Source organism: Orycteropus afer, unplaced genomic scaffold (assembly GCF_000298275.1).
Source record: "Orycteropus afer afer isolate SDZICR_OR568_19922 unplaced genomic scaffold, OryAfe1.0 scaffold00070, whole genome shotgun sequence".
Lineage (NCBI taxonomy): Eukaryota > Metazoa > Chordata > Mammalia > Tubulidentata > Orycteropodidae > Orycteropus > Orycteropus afer.
This window is the reverse complement of record NW_006921657.1, coordinates 9,254,498-9,275,685: the sequence shown is the minus strand read 5'-3', so window position 1 is coordinate 9,275,685 and position 21,188 is coordinate 9,254,498. Positions and strand designations below refer to the sequence as shown.

The window sequence follows — 21,188 nt, the reverse complement described above, 5'->3', positions numbered from 1 at the left end:
CAGCTCCCCTCCCACTTCCTCCCCACAGTTACCTCCTCCCAGTGTCCATCCCTTCATACTCTTCTGCACCCTGAGCTATCTCCCTGTGCATAAGCAGCCCTTCCTTCTCCCATGATTGTTCATGAGAGTTCTTTTTAATATATTTTTGGATACTAGAACCCTTACCGTATATGATTTTCACATATTTTCTACCATTCTGAGTGTTGTCTTTCCACTTTCTTGGTAGTACCTTTTGAAGCATGAAAGTTGTTGATTTCGATGAATCCATTTTTTCTTTGGTTGCTCGTATGCAATCTGTTCTTTTTCTTTTGATTTAGTCATCTATATTATGAGTGAAATTCACCTTTCACCATTTAGAAACTTCAGTAGTTTGATTGAAGTAGCTATAATTTTTTTCTCTTCCTTCATTTTCCCTATGTAGTTAGTGCCTCATAGCACATGGTAAGCATCAAACAAATATTGGTTGAATTGAATGATATTAACCGTAAGTGTGGAACTGCTATATATTTAACATTGTTTGATATCTGGAGGGCTTAAAAACAGCTCTCATATAATGAATACTTACCAAGAGCTTGGTAATATATTAAGCATGACATGCTCATTGTCTAATTTAACCCTTACAGCAATCCTATGAAATGTGCATTCTTTTCCCTAATTTACAAAGGAGGTACTGAGACTTAGAGTGACCAAGTAACTAGTGTAAAGCCACACAGTTGGTCTGGGATCAGAACTCTTGGTTTTGATGGCATGTGCTCTTTTTAAGCACTCTGTCCCTGAACTAGGACAACAAACAAAAGTGTGAAGGGCCTGGAGGCTAGAGAGGGGTGGGGCCAAGAGTTGATAGACAGTCACACTGAGGTTATTGCGTCTATCTTTGAGATTTGTGAAACTGTGAAAGAAATGTTGTATTAGAATCTTATAGGATTATTTTGCAAAATATAATTTAACACCAATCAAATATTTAACCTGTCCGAGTTTGCCAGTTCCACTGCTGTTGTAGTTTAATTTCAAGGTATATTTTTCTTTGATCTTTTAGCTCTTTTTCACTATTTTCTGTTTTTCAATGTTATTTATTATGTTGTTGTTGAGAATATACATGGTAAAACATACACCAATTCAATAGTTTTTACACATACAAATCTGTGGTACTGATGACATTCTTTGACTTGTGAAACCATTCTCACCCTCCTTTTCAGAACTGTTCCTCACCATCAACATAAACTCACTGCCCTCTAAATTTCCTATCTAATCTTGGCATTAGGGAAGCTCTGGTAGCATAGTGGCTAAGACACTTGCCTGCTAACCAGACGGCTGGCGGTTCAAACCCACCAGCCACTCCTCGGAAGGAAGGTTGGGCAATCCTACTTCCGTAGTGATACTGCCTCGGAAACCCAAGGAGGGGTCGCTATGAGTCGGGGCCGACTCGACGGCACATAACAACAACAGCAACAATCTTGGCATTACTGTTGTCGATATGATCCCATGTGGATAGATCTTGAAAGAGCACAATGGTCAAGGCAGATATTCTTTACTAGCTAAGCTGAACTATGTTTGCTTTTAATAAGACTTCAGAGATATTTTTGGTATAAAGTTAGAAAATTATCTCCATTTTCTATTTTTGTTTAAAATATTTCTATGCTCCTTGATTTCATTCCCCTTTGAATCCTGGCCTGTAATTCTTCATTTTCATGCTAACTTTTCACTCCTCTATGTTGTCAAGCAAATGATTTTATGTATTATCCAGCAGGAGTGTTGTTTGAAATTACTGATACCATTATCACTTAAAGTGAAAGTTTCATATTCTTTTTAATAATAAATGCAGGGTTTAAAAATGGCCTGGTGGTAGGTAGTGGCTGATCTCCTGTAACTTCACGAGGGGAAGAAGGATCAAGATCAACAGCCCAAGGCTGATTTCTATGAAGCTGTTAGGCGTGCTTCCACACACTAACCTTTTTGCCAATTCTGACACCAGTTGTCTCTTCCATGGCGCTCTGCTCCTCTGCTGGGTTCAATAATTCATTGCAATGACCACACAGAATTCACCGAAAATACTTATGATTATGGGGTTTATTAGGGAAGAAACAAGCTACTGTCCAGGATTAGAAACCACTTAGGATACAGTTCTTGGATCAGGACATCCTCTTCTCAGCAGTGCCTGTAGGCATGCCTCTCTGTGGCCCTTGGTGTCTCAGCCTGTGACCCCTTGGCCTCTGCCCTGCTTGGGCAAGTGTTACAAAGTTCTTTTAGCTCTTCAAGTAAGTGCCCAGAGGCACCCAGTCCACCCATGAGCCTTGCCTTGGCCTGAAGGCGCTCAACTCTAGCTCTTTGGGTCAGCAAATTTAGCTCCACCAAATGCCTGTTGTTGTGTTGTTGTTATGTGCCGTTGAGTCGGCCCTGACTCATAGCGACCCCTCCTTGGGTTTCCGAGGCAGTATCACTACGGAATTAGGATTGCCCAACCTTCCTTCCGAGGAGTGGCTGGTGGGTTTGAACCGCCAGCCTTCTGGTTAGCAGTCAAGTGCCTTAGGCACTATGCTACCAGAGCTCCCAAATGCCTAGAGGCACCGAACTCTGCCAGCAAGCCTACTGCCCTGAGGCACTGTCTTTTCACTCCTCACTGAGCCATCTCCTGTAGGTCTCCTATTGGTCTGGTTTCTGCTGCCTCTGCTGCTTCTGATTCACTATCTCAGTGCAGTGTTATATCACTCTCTTTGTCTCCTGGGTTGAGGATATTGAGCTCAGGGTTCTCATGCTCCATTCCTGGCTCTTCTTTCTTAATGACTGTAGTGAGATCCCTCTTTCTACCTCTAGGATGGCTCCTTTTAAGTCTAGCAAGATGCAAAACTGACCAATCCCCATGTTGTTGTTGTTATGTGCCGTCGAGTCAGCCCCGACTCATAGCGACCCCTCCTTGGGTTTCCGAGGCAGTATCACTACGGAATTAGGATTGCCCAACCTTCCTTCCGAGGAGTGGCTGGTGGGTTTGAACCGCCAGCCGTCTGGTTAGCAGGCAAGTGTCTTAGCCACTATGCTACCAGAGCTCCTAACCCCATGTTAGGATTCCATATACCTTATTTACATTATTAGCTAGCTATCCAATCCCCTTAGTGGACCAGAGGTATCTCACATTTGCATAATCCCACTCAGTCATTTGGTGGGAGTCACAAAGATCATGGCTAGAAGGGCCATATCAAGGGCAATTCACTCCATTGCTCAGAAATATGATAATCCATTGTGGTACAGGGAATTGGTATGGCTTTTCTAGCCTTGGGAGCTCTGGTGGTATAGTGCCTAAGACATTTGACTACTAACCAGAAGGCTGGTGGTTCAAACCCACCAGTCACTCCTAGGAAGGAAGATTGGGCAATCTGTTTCTGAAGAGATACCACCTTGGAAACCCGAGGAGGGGTCACTATGAGTTGAATTGACTGGAGGGCAGTGAATTTTTTTTTCTAGCCACGGTCTTTGTAACTCCCTTCAGATTGCTGGCTGGGACCATGCAAATAAGGTGTGTAGAACTCTAATGTTGGGATTGGTTAGTTTTGTCACTCTGCCAGCCTTGAAATGAGCCCTCCTAGAGGCAAAGAAGGAGCTCTGGTAGCATAGTGCCTAAGGCACTTGAATGCTAACCAGATGGCTGGCGGTTCAAACCCACCAGCCACTCCTCAGAAGGAATATGGGGCTATCTACTTCCATATGATACTGCCTCGGAAAGCCAAGGAAGGGTCTCTGAGTCAGGTCTGACTCGAAGGCATATAACAACAACAACAGAGGCAAAGAGGGGATCTCACTGCCATCAAGAGAGAAGAGCTGGAGTTGGGGTGGAGTGCATCCTTGGACCTGAGATCCCTGCACTGGACCTCCTTGGCAGAAAGATGCCCAGCTAAGAGACACCTGGCTGAGATGCCCAGCTGAGAGACAGTAGCAGTGGAACCAAGAGGCATGAGACAGAGCAGCGGGCTTTCAGACCCAGGGAGTGAGAAAGCTGAGTGCTCTTGGGCAGAAGCTTGCTGGTAGAGTGGGGTGCACCTAGGTGTACTTATTGGCAGAGCTAAAAGAGCTTTGTAACACTTGCCCAAGCAGGGCAGAGGCCAAGGGCCAGCGAGGTGTGCCTGAGGGCATAGCAGAGGGGAGACTGTCCTGATTGAAGAATTGTATATTGAGAGCATTCCTGAACCTGACTTGTAGCCGGTTACTTCCCTAATAAACCCATAATCATGAGTATTGTCTGTGAGTTCTGTATGTCCATTGCAATGAATTATCGAACCCAGCAGAGAAGTAGTGAGTGCTGTGGGAGGGATGGTTGGTGTCTGAGTTAGTAAAAAGGCTGGGAGGTGGCGGCATGTTTGGCCAAATAAGAGTAAGCCTTGGGCTGCTGATGGTGATTCTGTCTCTGTCTTGTGAAGTTAGAAGAGGTCAGAAGATGCCATCTCCATGACCTTCTTGTAGTCCCACTGCCACGGAATTGATTCCAACTCACAGTGATCCTATAGGACAGAGTAGACTGCCCCATAGGATTTCCAAGGATGTAAGTCTCTATGGAAGTATACTGCCTCAGCTTTCTCCCATGGAGCCACTAGTAGTTTCGAACTGCCAACCTTTTGGTTAGCAGCTGAATACCTTAATTGTTGTGCCACCAGAGCTCCTTAACCCAACATATGTTATGATGTCATGGTGACATTAGCCTGGGGTTCACATGTACTCATCTCTAGGGTAGCAGTACTCTTCAATATTAGCTTATGGAGCTCTGGTGGTACAATGGTTAAGACATTTGGCTGCTAACAACAACAACAAAGTGGGTCGTTTGCATGTAGAGCCACTCTGCAGAAGAAATATGAGACAGTCTGCTTCCTGTAAAGATTTGCAGCTTCGGAAACGTAATGGAGGTCACTCAATTGGAATCAACCTGATTGCAGTGAGTTTGGTTTTGAGTTTGGTTATTCTTGGAGAGTTTCCAACATCCTAAAATACTGTATGCTGTTTATATATTAAAAATTCTCTAGTTTTTTGTGTATAATGATTTTTAATTGTTCATTACATCAGTTACTTGTACATACCTTACTTATTTAGTGACAGTCATGTTTATTTTTGCTGTGGTTGAACCAATTGGAAGTCAGGTTCCATACCACATACTTTTCGTATCACTTATTGCATTGAACCCCAACATCATCATTGGTCCTCACTGAGTCTTACTCAAGGTTCCACAGTTAATAATCACTGGGATTTGAATCCCACCAAGGACATAGTAATCTTGTATTGGATAGTATTTTGATCTTATATAAAGCGATATCTGAAGGTAAACACCAGGAAAGAAGAATAATACTTTATTTTCAAAATATCCACAACCATTTTCTTTCAGCATATGCATAATAACTAATTAAGACAATTGTTGATATAGTGATTCTTCATTTCCCTGAAAACTCACTAAAACTTCATTCATTATAATGGTTAGCAAAATAGCCCTATGGAAATATGGCTGTATATTCATAAAGTTAGAGATTTAACCACAGCATCAATAAATGCATTTTGATTTATTCTTAAATGTTGTGCTCGAAAGAACTGATGCTTTGAGCAAGGAAAATATCAATTCATAGTTTACAGGTCTTGAGGAAGAACATCAAGAACCATTTAGTTATTTTATTTTGAGCAACAACAATTAATGTACCCGCTAGATAAGTATTAAGAAGTCAGGTAAATCAAACAGACTTTGAGAAAAAAATGTTTTTTCTTAACTAGTCATTAAAAACAAGTATCCATGGAAACAACTTTCAATCATTTGTGCTAAAACATTCATAATAAAGATAGGCATTTTTTCCCCCTTTAACTCTGCACTGTCAACAATTGTAAGCTTGAGCTCCATCCCTGTTGGCTTCTAAGGGGGCTTGTGCTAAAAATTACCTTTTTGGTTTTGTTATTAGGACACATGTATCTCCTTCTGACCCCACAAAGATCTCTAAAGGGCATTACATTTCAAAATCTCAGAAAAATCTGCTTCAGATACAGAAATAGTGGCAAGTTAGAAGAAATATCTCAAGTAAGAATATCAAGTACTAGTTATTTAATTTATTTCAAGCAACACTTGTTTAATGGGTACATTAAACAAGTGGAAGTTAGGAAAATCAAACAGAATGGAAAAAAATACATAATTTTAATTAGCTCTGGTGGCGTAGTGCCTTCAGCATATGACTCCTAAGCAGAAGGCTGGTGGCTCAAACCCACCAGCCCTCCTCAAAAGGAAGACTGGGCAATCTACTTCCATAGAAATATCACCTCGGAAACCCAAGGAGAGGTCACTATGAGTTGGAATCAACTCGACAGCAGTGAGTTTGGTTTTTCTTTTACTGTATTAAACCACAGCTCTGGTGGCACCGTGGTTAAAGCATTGGGCTGCTAACCCAAAAGGTCAGCAGTTTGAACTCACCATCTGTTCCACAGGAAAAAGTTGAAACAATCTGCTTTTGTAAAGATTACAGCCTTGGAAACCCTATGGGGGCAGTTCTACTCTGTCCTATAGTGTTATTTTGAGTCAGAATCAACTTACTTGATGGCAATAGTGGGATTGTTATAAATGTTATGGCATCGATGGCAAGATTTTCTTGTGGTTTACTTTTTTTTGTTCTCCTTGGAAAACTCTTCTCTCTACCTAAGTAAAGCTCTATGATAAAGGGTTATTTATTAGAGATTCACAGGCGTTAAGCAGTCCCTCCAACATTTGGTGTTCTATTTCCAAAATGAAGGAAGAGCACTCCTTCTAAAAATCAGAAGCTTTGGAGAGTAACTCATTTCTAGGCAGACATATTTTGCTTAGAGATAGTATAAGACTTTTTCGTAACGGATTTCAGCAACTAAAGTTGATCCTTCCTGAACAAACTGATTTCATCTTAACAGAAGCATCTTATATACACACGCAAAATATTGCTTTTCTTCAGTTAGGACACTTGTTTTACATAAGCATATATTTTAGCTTCAAAACAAGTGTTTTCAGTTCTAGAAGAAACCAATCACCTGCCGTTAGTTCTCTTTTGTGAAATGGTAGCTGTTATTTGTGATGATCAGCTTAAAATGAGCATCATTATTGACTCTTTAAAGAACCAAAATTGAAAGCTGGGACCATTTCAAACAGGAATGGGAGAGAACTGAGGTTGATGGCATCTCTCCATATGCGTGCTCAATGATCAGCCTTATTGTCCAAGTGGCAGCATATCTATCTGTACGCATACCTCTCCACCACCTTTCCTAACCATACTGGAGTGTGGCTTCCAGTAACCACAGTGCTCCCAGTATCCTTGTACATGCTGTTACCTCCACCTGGGGTACACATCCTTCTTCCCTTTCTCTATGTCACTAACTACTTACCCATCTTTAAGTATCAGTGGAAATGTTACTTCTTCTGGGAAGCCTTCTCTGTGCCCTGCATAGCTTCATGGATTCATCCCTAATCCCTGCACTATGATTATCTATTTGTGTCTGTTATGAGATGGATAGTGCCCAAGGCACTTGACTGCTAACCAGAAGGCTGGCGGTTCAAACCCACCAGCCACTCCTCAGAAGGAAGGTTGGGCATTCCTACTTTCGTAGTGATACTGCCTTGGAAACCCAAGGAGGGGTCGCTATGAGTCGGGGCCGACTCGATGGCAAATAACAACAACAACAACAATGAAATGGATGATAAGCCCCACCAAACCAAAACCAAACTCACTGACATCAAATCTGATCCGACTCATAGTGATCCTTCCTTGGGTTTCTGAGGCAGTATCACTACGGAAGTAGATTACCCAACTTTCTTTCTGAGAAGTGGCTGGTGGTTTTGAACTGCCAGCCTTCTGGTTGGCAGTCAAATGCCTTATGCACTATGCCACCAGAACCTTCTAGGATAATAAGCCCCAGTGGGTAAGAATTCTCTCTCTCCTTGTATGCCCAGCACCATAGCTGCATATGGGAGGCAACCAACATTTATTAAATCATTTTAAGGCTTTCTGGTTATTAAGTGGCAAGAAACATTATGAAAAAATTAATTAATAAAATTTGAAAAATGCATATTTGGATGTGGGGGTGTCTTTAAGGTTAGTTCAAGAATTTTAAGAAGTTTGCTTTTGATAAAAATGAAAGATCTCAAATGTGTTTTTCTCAGAAGGAAAAAGTGTGTATATATTTCAGAAATGTTTTAGAGCTTCTCAGTGGAAAAAAAATAATTTTATGATTTTGCTATTAAAACTTGATTAGATAATTACGTTATCCAAAAACTAAGGGTTCAATGTTATCTAGAGCCAATTGCCTAGAAAGAATGACAGAAAAGGAGGCAAAAGGTACAGAAATTTCTTTTGTTAAAAAATAAATTAAAAAAACATTATTGAAAATTATGTTTCAAGGAGAACAAAATACACAGCACCAGCAACAATAAGTAGCAAACTTGAGTCTTATCATTCACTAAGGGGAAAATTGTTTTAAATATCAACTTCTTCTATGGTTTCTTTGTTTTTGACAAAAACCTATAGATAGGTTTACTGGATTTCTCTTTCCAAATTATGGATCTAGACACTAATAGAAGGAGTAGTCTTGCCAATTTGAAGTTAGCACTAAGAAGAGCTGAGAAATTAGGGAGAGGTGATATTTCAGCCATTTTAGTGCCTGGCATTGTCTATGATTCTCAGTTGGCAACAATTGAAGATCATCTGCTCACTTGTTCCTTAATTATTGCCATCGAAGAACACCTATTTTTACCAGCTGTAAGCAGGACTTTCAGGGGGAGTGAGTGGATGCCAGCTCCTTGGAGGGAAAAAGGGATGGGATGCTGTACATAAGCCTCAGGGAAAGAATTGGGGAGGAGAGCCAGGTAAGGACTGTATTAGGTGGATCAGCCACCTACACTCTATTGTTCCACACAATTAACCAGGAAAATTCTCTAACATTAGCCTTCCTATATCTCACAGGCAATAAAGCCAAACTAAAATCTCCATTAGAATTGTGAAAAGTATATGCCATTCTTTTCTAATTTTGGTAGATTGATAGTTTACAAAAGATGGTGCTTGGAATGTAGCCCCCAAAATATGCAAGAATAAAAATATAGAATGATTTCATGGAAGAAGAATGTGTGGCAAATATAGGATAAGCTGTTTTGCTTCTGAGGTGTCAGTCTTGAGGAAGGGTGAACTGCCCTTCAGAATAATTTGGAAGAAGACTCCTCCTAGTATGCTGCTGTTGTTGTCTTCACCTAGGCAGTGTTTGTAAATCTAGTTTCTTGTGGATGCACAATTGCTTGTACTTAGTAAGAGAAGCAGACTATTGATATTATTAATAAATATAACTCTGAGAGGACAGAGCATTTTTTAAAAAGCATATCTAATATTGCAATGGCTTAAACTAACAAACTTCTAGAAATATGAACTTCTAATCTATCCTAAAAATGTTGTTGTTTGTTGTTGTTATGTGCCGTTGAGTCGGACCTGACTCACAGCGACCCCTCTTTGGGTTTCTGAGGCAGCATCACTATGAAAGTAGATTGCCCCATCTTACTTCCGAGGAGTGGCTGGTGGGTTTGAACTGCCAGCCTTCTCGTTAGCAGTCAAGTTGAAGTATGTGTTTTTTGAGGACATTTATTTTAAGGTTATTTTGGGGTATTTACAAATGTATATTGTTGGGTATTGAGAATGAATAGAAGTAGTAGAGAGAGCAGTGTGGATGGTTAGAACTGGGCTGAAGTCAAATTCTATCTTAGCTGTGCAACTTGAGTTAAGTAATTTTATTTCTTTGAGCCTGAGTTTATCTATGAAATTAAATAGTTAGGCTAAATTTTCTCTAAGAAATTTACCTGTAATCCTATGATTTTTGAAAGTTAGATTTCATTTTGTAATATATGATAGAACTTAGTACACTTGAGTTATTGCAAAATTAAATGTCAGCTCATGCAATTTAATAGTCATGAGTCCTTGTGGGAAAAACAAATAGATTCAAGTGACAAAGACAAGTTCTGAATAACTTTCTAACCTGTTTTTCCCTCAAAAGGATCTAATTGTATGTGCTTCACCCTAACTAATAAAAGAATGGGAATGGTTCTCTCTCTCTCTCTCTCTCTCTCTCTCTCTTTTTAATTATGATTTGAGGGAAAGCTTTCAGAGCAAATTCACTTTTCATACGGCAGTTCACATACACTTTGTCTCATGACATTGACTAAAAATTACCACAATGCAACAGCTCCCCTCCCACTTCTTCCCAATAGTTACCTTTTTCCTGTGCCCATCCCTCCATGCACTCCTGCCCCCTGAGCTGTCTCCTTGTGTATAAACAGCCCTTCTTTCTCCCATGTTTGGTCTCTCCAAGGAGTGTATCTACCTCAGGTACATGTTCAACCCAAATGCCTGTCTTTTGTTTGGCTGGAAGCCACAGATGATGGTTCAGTTGCAGACCTGAAGGGCAGCTAGAGGTCATAGCCTCAGTGGTTCCACCAGGTTCTATCAGACCAGCAAACCTGGTCCCATTTTTTTTTCAAATGATTTTGAGTTTTGTTCCACATTGTTCTCCCACTCTATCCAGGATCTCCTCCATAGATCCCCCTCCGAGTGGTTGACAGTGGTAGCTGGGCACCATCTAGTTCTTCTGGTCTCAGAGTGGTGTAGGCTGAGGATCGCATGGTGTACCAGTTGCTTGAACTAATTGTTTCCATGACTCTTTGGTTTTCTTCATTATTCGTGACCCATTGTTGCATCTAGATGACTGCTTGCAAGCTTTTAAGATCCCAGTTGCTACTTGCCAAAATAGGAGGTAGAACAATATTTTGTGTAGTGTGTTATGCCAATTGAGCTTGATGTCCCCTGCGACTATGGCCCCGAACCCACAAGTTCATCTACTTGCTCCCTCTGGGTAGCTGGCTGTGAGGAATGGCTCACTTGACTGTAATCCCCTTGCTAGTAATTTTGGATTGTTCTCTTCATGAGAATTTACTGTCTCCTACGCCTTGAGCTAGGAGGTCTGGTAGCGTAGTGCCTAAGGCACTTGACTCTTAACCAGAAGGCTGGCAGTTCAAACTCACCAGCCACTCCTTTGAAGGAAGGTTGGACAATCTACTTCCATAGTGATACTGCCTCGGAAACCCAAGGAGGGGTCATTATGAGTCAGGTCCAACTCGATTGCACATAACAACAACAAGCCTTGAGCTGAGACTTTTAAACCTCTAAGCATAGGATTTGGAATTGATGGTCACAACCAATAGAGGTTGTCACCAATCTGTGATTTTGTGTTCAGACAAGTAGAGCTCTTCTTAGTGTCACAACAGTTGGATATTTGGTGCTAACGTTAACTCTGGTCACTTTCATTAACTTTCATATCTAGCTGGGATGAACTCAGGCTTTATTCACTGACCAGTTTTATGGCACAGTGTATGCAGACCTTCAGTGTTTGTTTAGGTAGCCAAGTGTCTTGTATGGCTTCAGGCCTGACATAGGCAATGGGACTCCTGTCCATTGGCTTAACAAAAAATGCACTTCTCACCACTGCAGATGTTCAGCATACCTAATCCTCTGAGTCATATTTTATTTTATTTTACTGAAGCAATCATATAAATCACACGGGTAGTGGATTGATTGATTTTATATCATTATGTCATAATATATTCATGGCCACTTAATTAAATATAGAATAATCAATCTGGAAAAACGTTGATAGCTTTTAAAATTTTTATTCAGGTATACAAAAGGGGCAATCTGTAATTGAAATGCAAAGCACTTTTAAGGGCTAAAAGATTTTGTCCCCCCCTTTCAAACCTTGGGAGCTCTGGTGGCATAGTGCCTAAGGAATTTGACTGCTAACCAGAAGTCTGGTGGTTCAAACCCACTCAGCCCCTCCTCGGAAGGAAGATTGTTGTTATGTGCCCACAAGTCGGACTGACTCATAGCGACCCCTCCTTGGGTTTCCGAGGTGGTATCACTTCTGTGCAAGGAGATTATCGAACCTTCCTTCCAAGGAGTGACTGGTGGGCTTGAACCACCAGCCTTCTGTTTACCAGTCAAGTACCTTAGACACTAAGCTACCAGAGCTCCTGGAAGGAAGACTGTTGTTGTTGTTGTTATGTGCCGTCGAGTCGGCCCCGACTCATAGCGACCTCTCCTTGGGTTTCCGAGGCAGTATCACTACGGAAGTAGGATTGCCCAACCTTCCTTCCGAGGAGTGGCTGGTGGGTTTGAACCGCCAGCCGTCTGGTTAGCAGGCAAGTGTCTTAGCCACTATGCTACCAGAGCTCCTCGGAAGGAAGACTAGGCAATCTAATTCCGTTGAGATACCTCCTAATTCTGTTGAGAACTCAAGGAGAGGATCTAATTACATTGAGAACTCAGGGAGGGGTCACTATGAGTCAGTAAACAACTCCACGGCAGTGAGTTTTTTCCAAACCTTGTATTTAGTCCTGTTTTCCTACCTATTTCATGATTGCTTCCTTCCCTACAGAGAGCCTTTACTTGCTCCTTACAAGATTTGAAGTTGCATTGGTGGATGTGGTCAAGTCAGAATCCTCCATTGGTTTTGCTCTAAGTGTTTCAGGAAGAGTTGAGAACACCACACCCGTTAGATTTTTTTCTTATATGAATTTGTTTAAAAGCTTGAGGGGTGGTGGTGAGGGAGAGGGAATTTAAAAGTGGGAAAACAATACATGTTTGGCTTCCCGTTCCAATAAGGAAAGCGTGCTTTTGTGGCAAACCAAAAGGCTGGGAATTAAGGGTGATGAAATGCAGGCCTTCCGGCCCTCACTCTGTTCCCAATTCCTGGTTGTGGGAATCTGTTCCGAATCCAACTGCAAGTGAAAAACCCATGTTTGGCTGAACATCCAGGGAGGCCCTCCTGCCGATCCCCCAAACGTGCTGCTGCAACTGTGGCCCTATCAGCCTTGAGAAGGAGCTGTCTTCCTGACACCTGTCAAGGTAGCTGTGACTGTGATCAGCCTCCGCATTGCATTTTGGTGGTGACCTTGAGACCAGCCAATTCACCACAGCTGCTCTTGCCCTCCCCCAGCTGCTGCAACTGCAACGCCAGGGGGCCAGAGGAACGGAGACTCCTCTGGCCCGTCTTTTCCACTGGCTGGCAGGTGCCAAACGTGGTGCCCAGCTCTCCTAGTGCCTGCCACCCGCTGGGTGTGAGGACAATCCAGGTGTGTGTGAGATGGCCACTTGTTCCAGCCCTGGCTTTAGTCCTGGTCCCTGGGAAGTGGGTGGCTCTGTCTGACCACCAGCCTGGTGCGCAGACGGGCTCCACGTGGGGACTTGCTTGGCAGCTCTGTGGCGAGATGCTCAGGGACAGTTGATGGTCTCGCAAGAGAAAAGAGCCAGAGGTCATCTTTTTGTTCCAAAAGTGTGAATCTGCCTTCTGGTAAGGGCAGGGGTTCCTTTGGAGAACCGTCATCAAAAATGGCTAGAGCCAGAAAAAGAAATCTTTTCTCTCCAGCCACTCAGAGTAGCCAGTGTATTTTCAAAACTCCTCCTCCATCCCTTGCCCTCATCCTGTGCTTTTCCTTTTAAGTGGCTTTATTATTATTTTTAATCCACTTTTGTCATTGGACATTTATTGACAGAAATCAAATAGCTGTGTTCCTGGGCAAAGCGCCTGCTGCAAAGAGGTGTGGTTCCCGAGGAATGAGACACAGCCCAACAGCTGAGCCTACACTGTCCTCATATAACCTCTCTGCCTTAAATATCGCCAATATTTAGCCTTGCCTTATAAAGTAAAAATGCACAATACCTTCCAGAGTTTAAGCAAGCCCAAATGCCCCCCTTGGCTCGGTTATATCTCCTGTACATTAGAGGCAGAGCACCGCACCCCTCCCCCAGCTCAGACCTGCCCTCGGAGCCTCGAAGAGGTTACTAATCAGGGAGACTCCGCCATCGATCCGATGGTGGAGACCTGGGGGATTTGTGTGCATTGTTTTTGCTGAAGCCTCCTGTGATTTCGGCGCAACCAGATCCTCTGCAGTGAACTCCATGTCGCAGCTTGGGGCTGCCTGTGTCCTGTGGTGAGAGTGGAGCCGCACAGGAGATCCTTTGTCTAGGAAGGGCTAGGCAGAGAAGATCACTTTGGAGTTGCTAAGCTCTGCATTGCCATTGGCTGCACTCTTTGTGGGGCTGTTTTTGCAAAAGGCATGCCCAGCACGTCTACAGTGCTGGCAGGCCAGGGCTGCCTTTAAACACCATGATAATAATACCAAAAAGCAGTTTGCAGAACTGTTTCACTGTAGAGGCTTCCTCTGCAGAAGCAAGCAAGATGGCTACCTCGTGGGCTTCGCTGTGAAGAATGCAGAGGCTAATTAAGACAGACTTTAAGGGGAAAAAAGGGTATTTCCCTACTTCATCTTTCTGCAAGGCTTTTTTTCTGTGACTTTTGAAGTATACATTTTACATAACCTCTTTAGGTTCTGCCTAGCAAACATATTGATGATTTTAAATGGTATAAGTAGTTTTACAGTGAAATAGCCAAAAATTTAGGGGGGTGGGAGGTTTTTTTTTTTTTCCTTAAATGGAGGCTCATTTTGCAATTTGATTTTTTTTAGGTTATAAAGGAAAACAAGAGGCCCCAGAGGGAAAAGAAGCCCAAAGTTTTAAAGGTAATCAGCTATTGATTAAATAATACTGAATATTTTTTCCATTTCATATAATATTTTGGTGTCACTTGGGGGTAAATCCAGAGTGTAGTGGATGTGAATATTCCCAGATTTTCAGCTGATAAATGCATTTGCACTCAACTAAAGTGTTTTTGCTTTTTTTTAAAATGTGGTGCATAATGTGCATATTAGGATCCTTTATTTTCAACTCCACACAAGTCTGCAAAAGGAAAAGTTTATATGCAAAGTATTGTGAATAAAATTTGTTTTTCTTTGTAGCATCTGCATTTGTGGTGTTGCATCACTGTGTAAACTTAAGCTCTTTAGGAGAAAGGCACTATTTGAAGTTGACAGCTATGATCCATTGTGATTTTAATAGATTTTCTATTAGATACTATTTTAAAATGTATGGATTTTTTTTTTCTCTATAAAAAGGTCCTTAGAGCTTTTAGTTCAACTTAAAACATGCAAGCCAGTGAGATCTTACAGACAAATTATAATCCCAAATTCACATTATATCATCTTTAATTTTGGCATTCATAGAGCTGTAGGAATATGCATGTTTTCTTTATTTGCAATAGTTTGCCTAATGACTATTTAGTAGTAACCTAATTCTGTCATAGGCTAGCAGTCTGTGTTATGAGCTTCATACACTAATTAGAAAGGTTAATTTAAAAACATATGGCATCCCTAAAAGTTCAAGTCTAGCTCTAGTCCAGCAAATAGATGTCCATTTGTTAAAGCCCTCAAGTGGTATATTGCTGTTATAAATGTGGAACCTGAGCATGGAACATCTTTCATTCATTTTAAGCCATATAAAGCATACATATTAAGAAATAAAATCACTGGTCCTTAAAATTATACTGCATGTGTTTAATTTAAAATATTTAACCTAATCAGAGTTTTTGCAAATAAAGTTTTAGTGCTCAAAGAGGAACAACGTGTTGAACTATGGATGTGGCAATTTTTTTTACTTCATTTGTTTCCCCACTTGTGTAACCTGAAAATGTCACTGACATGGGCAACCAAACCTTACATTGCTTTCTAATTTATCTGATTACCTCCAGTTTATGTTTCCTGTGTGTACATAGCATTGCCATGTGCATTTTTGAGCAACCAACAAGTATTTATTTAATATTTACCACATAGTCAGCAATGTACTAGGCACTGTGAAATGAATGAAATTGCTTGGCATGGGTTCTTGCTTGGCCTTGACAAATAGAATATTGGTTATTTTCAAGATAAATGATTTTTTGTATTCCTTGTGCATATTAACCCATCTCCTTTCTTCTACACCTTCTCTTTCCCTCCTCCAACTATAGAACTTCATCATTAAAAACCCTAATTATATTTCTTAATCTCTTTTTACACTTTCTGTATTGGGTTTATCCATCTTAGGCATTTTCCATATTAAATTCTTCAAGTGAGAAATATTTTTTTTGTCTTGCTGTTACAAATGGCTCTCACATTTTGGGGAGAGAGGGGATATACACTACACAGAGAAACCAATAATAGATTAAACCTTGTAGCTAAAGTTTCTCCCACTTTTGCTAGGAAGTGAACTGGGCTTTGGAAGTGCTGTTTAATTCTATGTTTATTTTGTTAGTCTGTGGGTGTCCTGTCACCTGAAGTAAAGTTCAGAAGTAAATATACAGTGTGTTGCTTTTTGGCATCATGGCAGTGGACTCTGACTTTTTTTTTCTTAAATAAGTATCTGTGGGTGGCCAGATTTCATCTGCCACAGCAAGCAGAACGGAATTGTTGCTCCCTTTCCTCTATACTTAGTGAATGTTGAATAAGAGGAGGAAAAAGCCCTTAAAGTGAGTGTGTGGGGGGAAGTCTCCCCCAGTGTTAGCATTTAAACTGTTTTCATTAATTTTCTGTTAAGGCATAATGTTTTTTGTTCTTGTTCCATAAAAACTTTATTTCTCCGCTCTGAAGTAGAAATGCTGAAAATGTATAGATTTTAGATTGATAAGTAAAAAATTTCTCTAGATCCCTAAACAGTGAGAAAATGTATCTGTTAAAGCCTGTATTCCTGTTATATCAGCTCCAGATAACTATTGCCATTTACCTGTTCTCTAGGCAATGTAGTATTTAATTAATAAGTAGTAGCATGAAGTATCAATCTCTATTCTATAAAGTTTGAGAATGCTTATATTTGTATTACTTTCCACTTTCTATAAACTCAGGACTAAACTTGAAAAAAAAATTTCTCTGTATTAAATGGAGAATTAACAGAAGAGAAATTAAGAAAGTTACGTATGCATTGTGAGAGAGAGGATAGGTAAAGAGTAGAACTTTCAGGTTGAGGTTTTATGGGTGATGACTTACACATTCTAGATAGCTGGTACCCAGAGAATCAGTGACAGGGATATCCCACAGGTTACAACTTAGTCTCCTTTCACAATTCTCTGTCTACTTTTGGGTCTCCTGTCAGAGATCTAGTCTGTTTCCTTTGCTTCTGACCTCTCAGCTCTTCATATGTCCTGGTGCCTTGCTCTTTGTCAGGGTGAATGCTATAGGTACCCCAATTTAAATGTCATCATTTATTAGAAAGTAGTTGGACAGATGAAGAACCTGATTAAGGAAACTGGGTATAGAATTTGTGGCTTCTTCTATCCCACTCTGATGCTGATGACTAAATACTGAATCTCATTGATGGGGCTGAAGGTCTCTATATGTCTCACAGCTTTATTCTTTAAAAATAAACTTTATATTCATCCTATTGTAATTCAGATACTATAACTGTAAATAGTGGTCTCAGATCTCTTAGTAGAGAGTCTTCCTCTGGCTAAAATGACAGTCTCTGTCCAAAGCACTTTAATGGCCAAAATGAGTATCAAATGACCATGGTGGTGGCGGTAGAGTGGTGCTCGGCACAAACTCCTGCCCACCACTGGTACTGGGAAACCAGCTTCCTGCTAAAGCTCTGAAGATAATCAACATTTTCACATAGAGACAACAGCTTCTTGGCTAGCTATAATTGTTTCCTTAACTCTTGACTAAGGTATAGCAATATGAACATTAGGGTGAAAAAGGGGCTTGAAATTCAGTTACCTGAACACACAAAAATGATTTAACTTCCGGCCTTGGCTCTTGACCTTTGGCATTATGAGTGGTATGAGTTTGGTATTCCTCTTGGTAGAAAACATTTAGGTAAATAAGATTCCTTGGAGAAAGTCAACTTTAAAGTAACCTTATTTTGAGTAGGTTGTCAGCTAAGAGTTCCTGGAGAAAATCAGATAGCACAATCACTTGGAGTTATTGAGCAGAATTTAATAAAGAGATTAGTTTGAAAGGTACAGCTAGAGAGAGGAGAAGCAATTAGGGATGGTGAACTGTCCAGGGCTAACATCAGCAGAAACCTATTACCATTCCGAGGCCTGAAGGGCTAAGGTGGTTGGAACCCACAAAGAATAGTTGTAGCTGAATAGAGGGACCAAAAGTTTTTGCTATAGCTTTGGCAGAGGGATGCTTCAACAGAGAAAAAGTCATGGGCAGGGGAAGATAAATATCCTGTACTTAGTTTCCTGCTGCTTTCATTGGTTGATGCCAATTGGAAGCCACAAGGAAAAGGAGCCCACTGATGGATACATCCAGGTCAGCCTCCTTGAGCATGTAAGATGAGGGTGTAGAGGGTAGTGTGTGGACCAAGAGGGGCAAACAATATAATCAACATTGGTGGTAACCATGCTGTCAGTATGGGAGGGTCAAAAATAGTATTGGAACCATGGTTATGTAAGATGGTAACACTAGGGGAGGCTGGATGAAGGATACATAAGATCAGTTGGTCTATCTTTGCAACTCATTTGTATGTTTAAAGTCATTTCAAAATAAAAAGTGTGAACCTCTCTGAGAGAACTACAGTAATACATTCTGTAATTAGAAAATCTTTCTTGGCTGGTAAAGGACATGTTCTAGTTGTCAAAGTAGTATTTGGAAGAAATGGGTAAACCAATAGAAAGAATTGTCAGTGGATATTATTAAACTGGGAATCCTAATAGAGATAATGATTTAGAAAAAAGAAAAATGAAACTAAGTGATCTTCCTGCTAGACAGTGCTGATCTGCACTGTTTCCTTCCTTCCTTGATGATGCTGATAAAGGAGAAGTGGTTGGGGTGGGGCATAGTACATCTATCTCAGCAGGACAAGGGCAAGAAACTTGCATATATTAATTCTGTAATTAGATAATCTTTCTTGGCTGGTAAAGAACGTTCTCTAGCAATTTGGTTATAAAATATCATCAAAGGATTAGCTGGAGAAACTAAGTGAACAAATAGAAGTGGCAGTGGATATTAAACTAGGATATTACATGGTTATGTGTATATGTGTTTCTGAAATATGTTTTACAAGGAGAATAAAACCATAAATGAATCACATTCTTATATGGTCTTAATTTGCATGACATACTGACATTTAAAATATTTAGTACCATTGTAAATGGCTCATAGTGAATGCCAACATTATTTGTCTATTTCTATCTGTCAAATATTAAATGTTAGGGCTACAATGGTAAACAAAACCAATCTGCTTTCCTTTCCAAGGAACTTAAATGCTGAATTTAAAATAAAATAACAAGTTGTGCTAAATACTTTGAAGGAAACAAAGAAAGTGCTGAGATGAGAGAAAACACCATCTAGGGAAATTCAGTTAATGTCTTTGAGACCTTTTTCCTTCATCTGTAAATTGTTGTTATATCTACTAGTGCTGATTTAAAAGTACCAAATGAGACACAATTGAGTACCTTATTAATTTTTAAAATTCATTAAAGTACAAGATAGGAAGGATAACAGTGGCTAAGGACTTTTCTCTGCATACACACATACAACTTTGTTTCAGTTAGTAAAAGAAATAATTGGTACAATGTTAAAGTTTTCTTAACTCTGGTTGTAATGTAACATTCTATGATTCAGAGCAGCAACATGTTGCAAATTATAGGCTATCTCAAATACTAAGCTTGACTATTGTTCAAAACATGCCATTCTGGTAGATAGAGTTCTTCATAATCCCAAGCAACTGACCCTCGACTTGTTGGTGTAACAGAACTGTTGGGGGGAATGAGAGCAGGTGGTGAGAGGATCCACAAGAGATATAAGCTTTAAAAAACAAAACAAAACAAAACACACATGTAAGTTGAAAAACAAACAAAAACAACTTCTATAAGGTGGAAGAAGATAATCTCAGAATATAGGGCTATCAAATACAGTGCTTTAGTTTTATAATCCAACTCATTATCCTTATTTTCTCATTATGCTGTAAACTGGCAAAAACTGTCAAAAGCATATGCTCATCCATTAGTGTTTATTCACACAATCAAAGACGCACATGTGCTTGTGGTTTGCATACCCAGAAGTTGTAGCGTAGCATTTGCCCAGACACAAACACTGATTTCGAGGCTGGGTTCTCACTAAGCCAGCTCACACACGGCTGTTCATTTATCATTGAAGCATGCACATTTTCAGTGACTCAAGACTCATGTCAAGTCTGCAATTTATAGGAATCATCCCAATCAGTGAAGTGGGGTGGGATGGGTTTGAGGAAAATTTCATTCGGGCTCAAAACAAAACACTGCTGAATTTTTCCTAGTCCACGAGAGAACATATGCCAAGTGCCTTGAATAGTACTTATGTTCATGTGACACTATGCTTGTGTTCTCATGGTGCTGGGTTCATGCAGAAAATTTTCTGAAGTCTAGCTCCCTTGTTGTATAGCTCTTCATACACTGACTATAGTCTCAAGAGTCAGTGAAGAGAGCCAAGTAATAACTCTTAATGGACTTGCTTTTTTATTAAAATTTTGAGCATTGATCTTAATTCATTTTCATCTTATGATTAATGTAATAATGGAATGCCTTTTCATACCCAAAAAATACCAGTTATTTTTGTTTTTAAATTTGATGGCATGATTTGCCCACCACGGTGGCCTATGCAGGAGAATAAAGATAAGAGTGTCTATTTCTTTTTTAAACCTGTTCTAATGCTTTATAATTTTAAACATTGAGTACTCTGGTGGTACAATGCTTAAGGCATTTGACTGCTCACCAGTAGGTTGGTGGTTCAAACCCACCAGCCACTCTGTGGAAGGAAGGTGGAGCAAACTACTGTAAAAATTTACTGCCTTGGAAACTCAATGGGCATTGCTATGAGTCAGAATTGACACAATGGCAGTAGGTTTTTATTTTACTTTATTTTATTTTTTGGTAACTTTTTTACTCTTTTTTGAGCTAAAGCCAGGACTTTCTGCACATGAATTTGTTTTAAGGAAAGGATGCTAGAGTTTTATCATCTGTGTTTAAAATTTAGTGGTAGCCTATGAATTTGATAAAAACATAGGTTCTTTCACAATTCTAGGATGCCAGATGTTAAATAATAAATTTATTTTAGGGAGCCAGTTATTTTAAATAACTGAGTTAGTTAACTTAAATATTATATGTTTATGTATTTATGGCTCTATATGTATGTGTGTGTATAATTTATGGTATACACATACACACATCATGCATTGTTGTAGAATTGAATGAGTTATATATAGAGAGAGAGTGCTTAGAGGGAGTGCTGGTGGTGTACTGCCTAAGGCATTTGACTGCTAACCAGAAGGTTGGCGGTTCAA

At 40.2% G+C, this 21,188-nt stretch overlaps 1 protein-coding gene across 1 annotated transcript in view; it reads left to right on the top strand.

Moving 5' to 3' along the window:
* TET1 (tet methylcytosine dioxygenase 1) overlaps positions 1-21,188 on the top strand; it is a 170,978-nt gene that overhangs the window by 23,588 nt on the left and 126,202 nt on the right. The window contains exon 2 of the mRNA XM_042780920.1: positions 14,525-14,578. Within this exon, the coding sequence (XP_042636854.1) occupies positions 14,525-14,578 (54 nt within the window). The remainder of the gene's footprint in view (positions 1-14,524; positions 14,579-21,188) is intronic.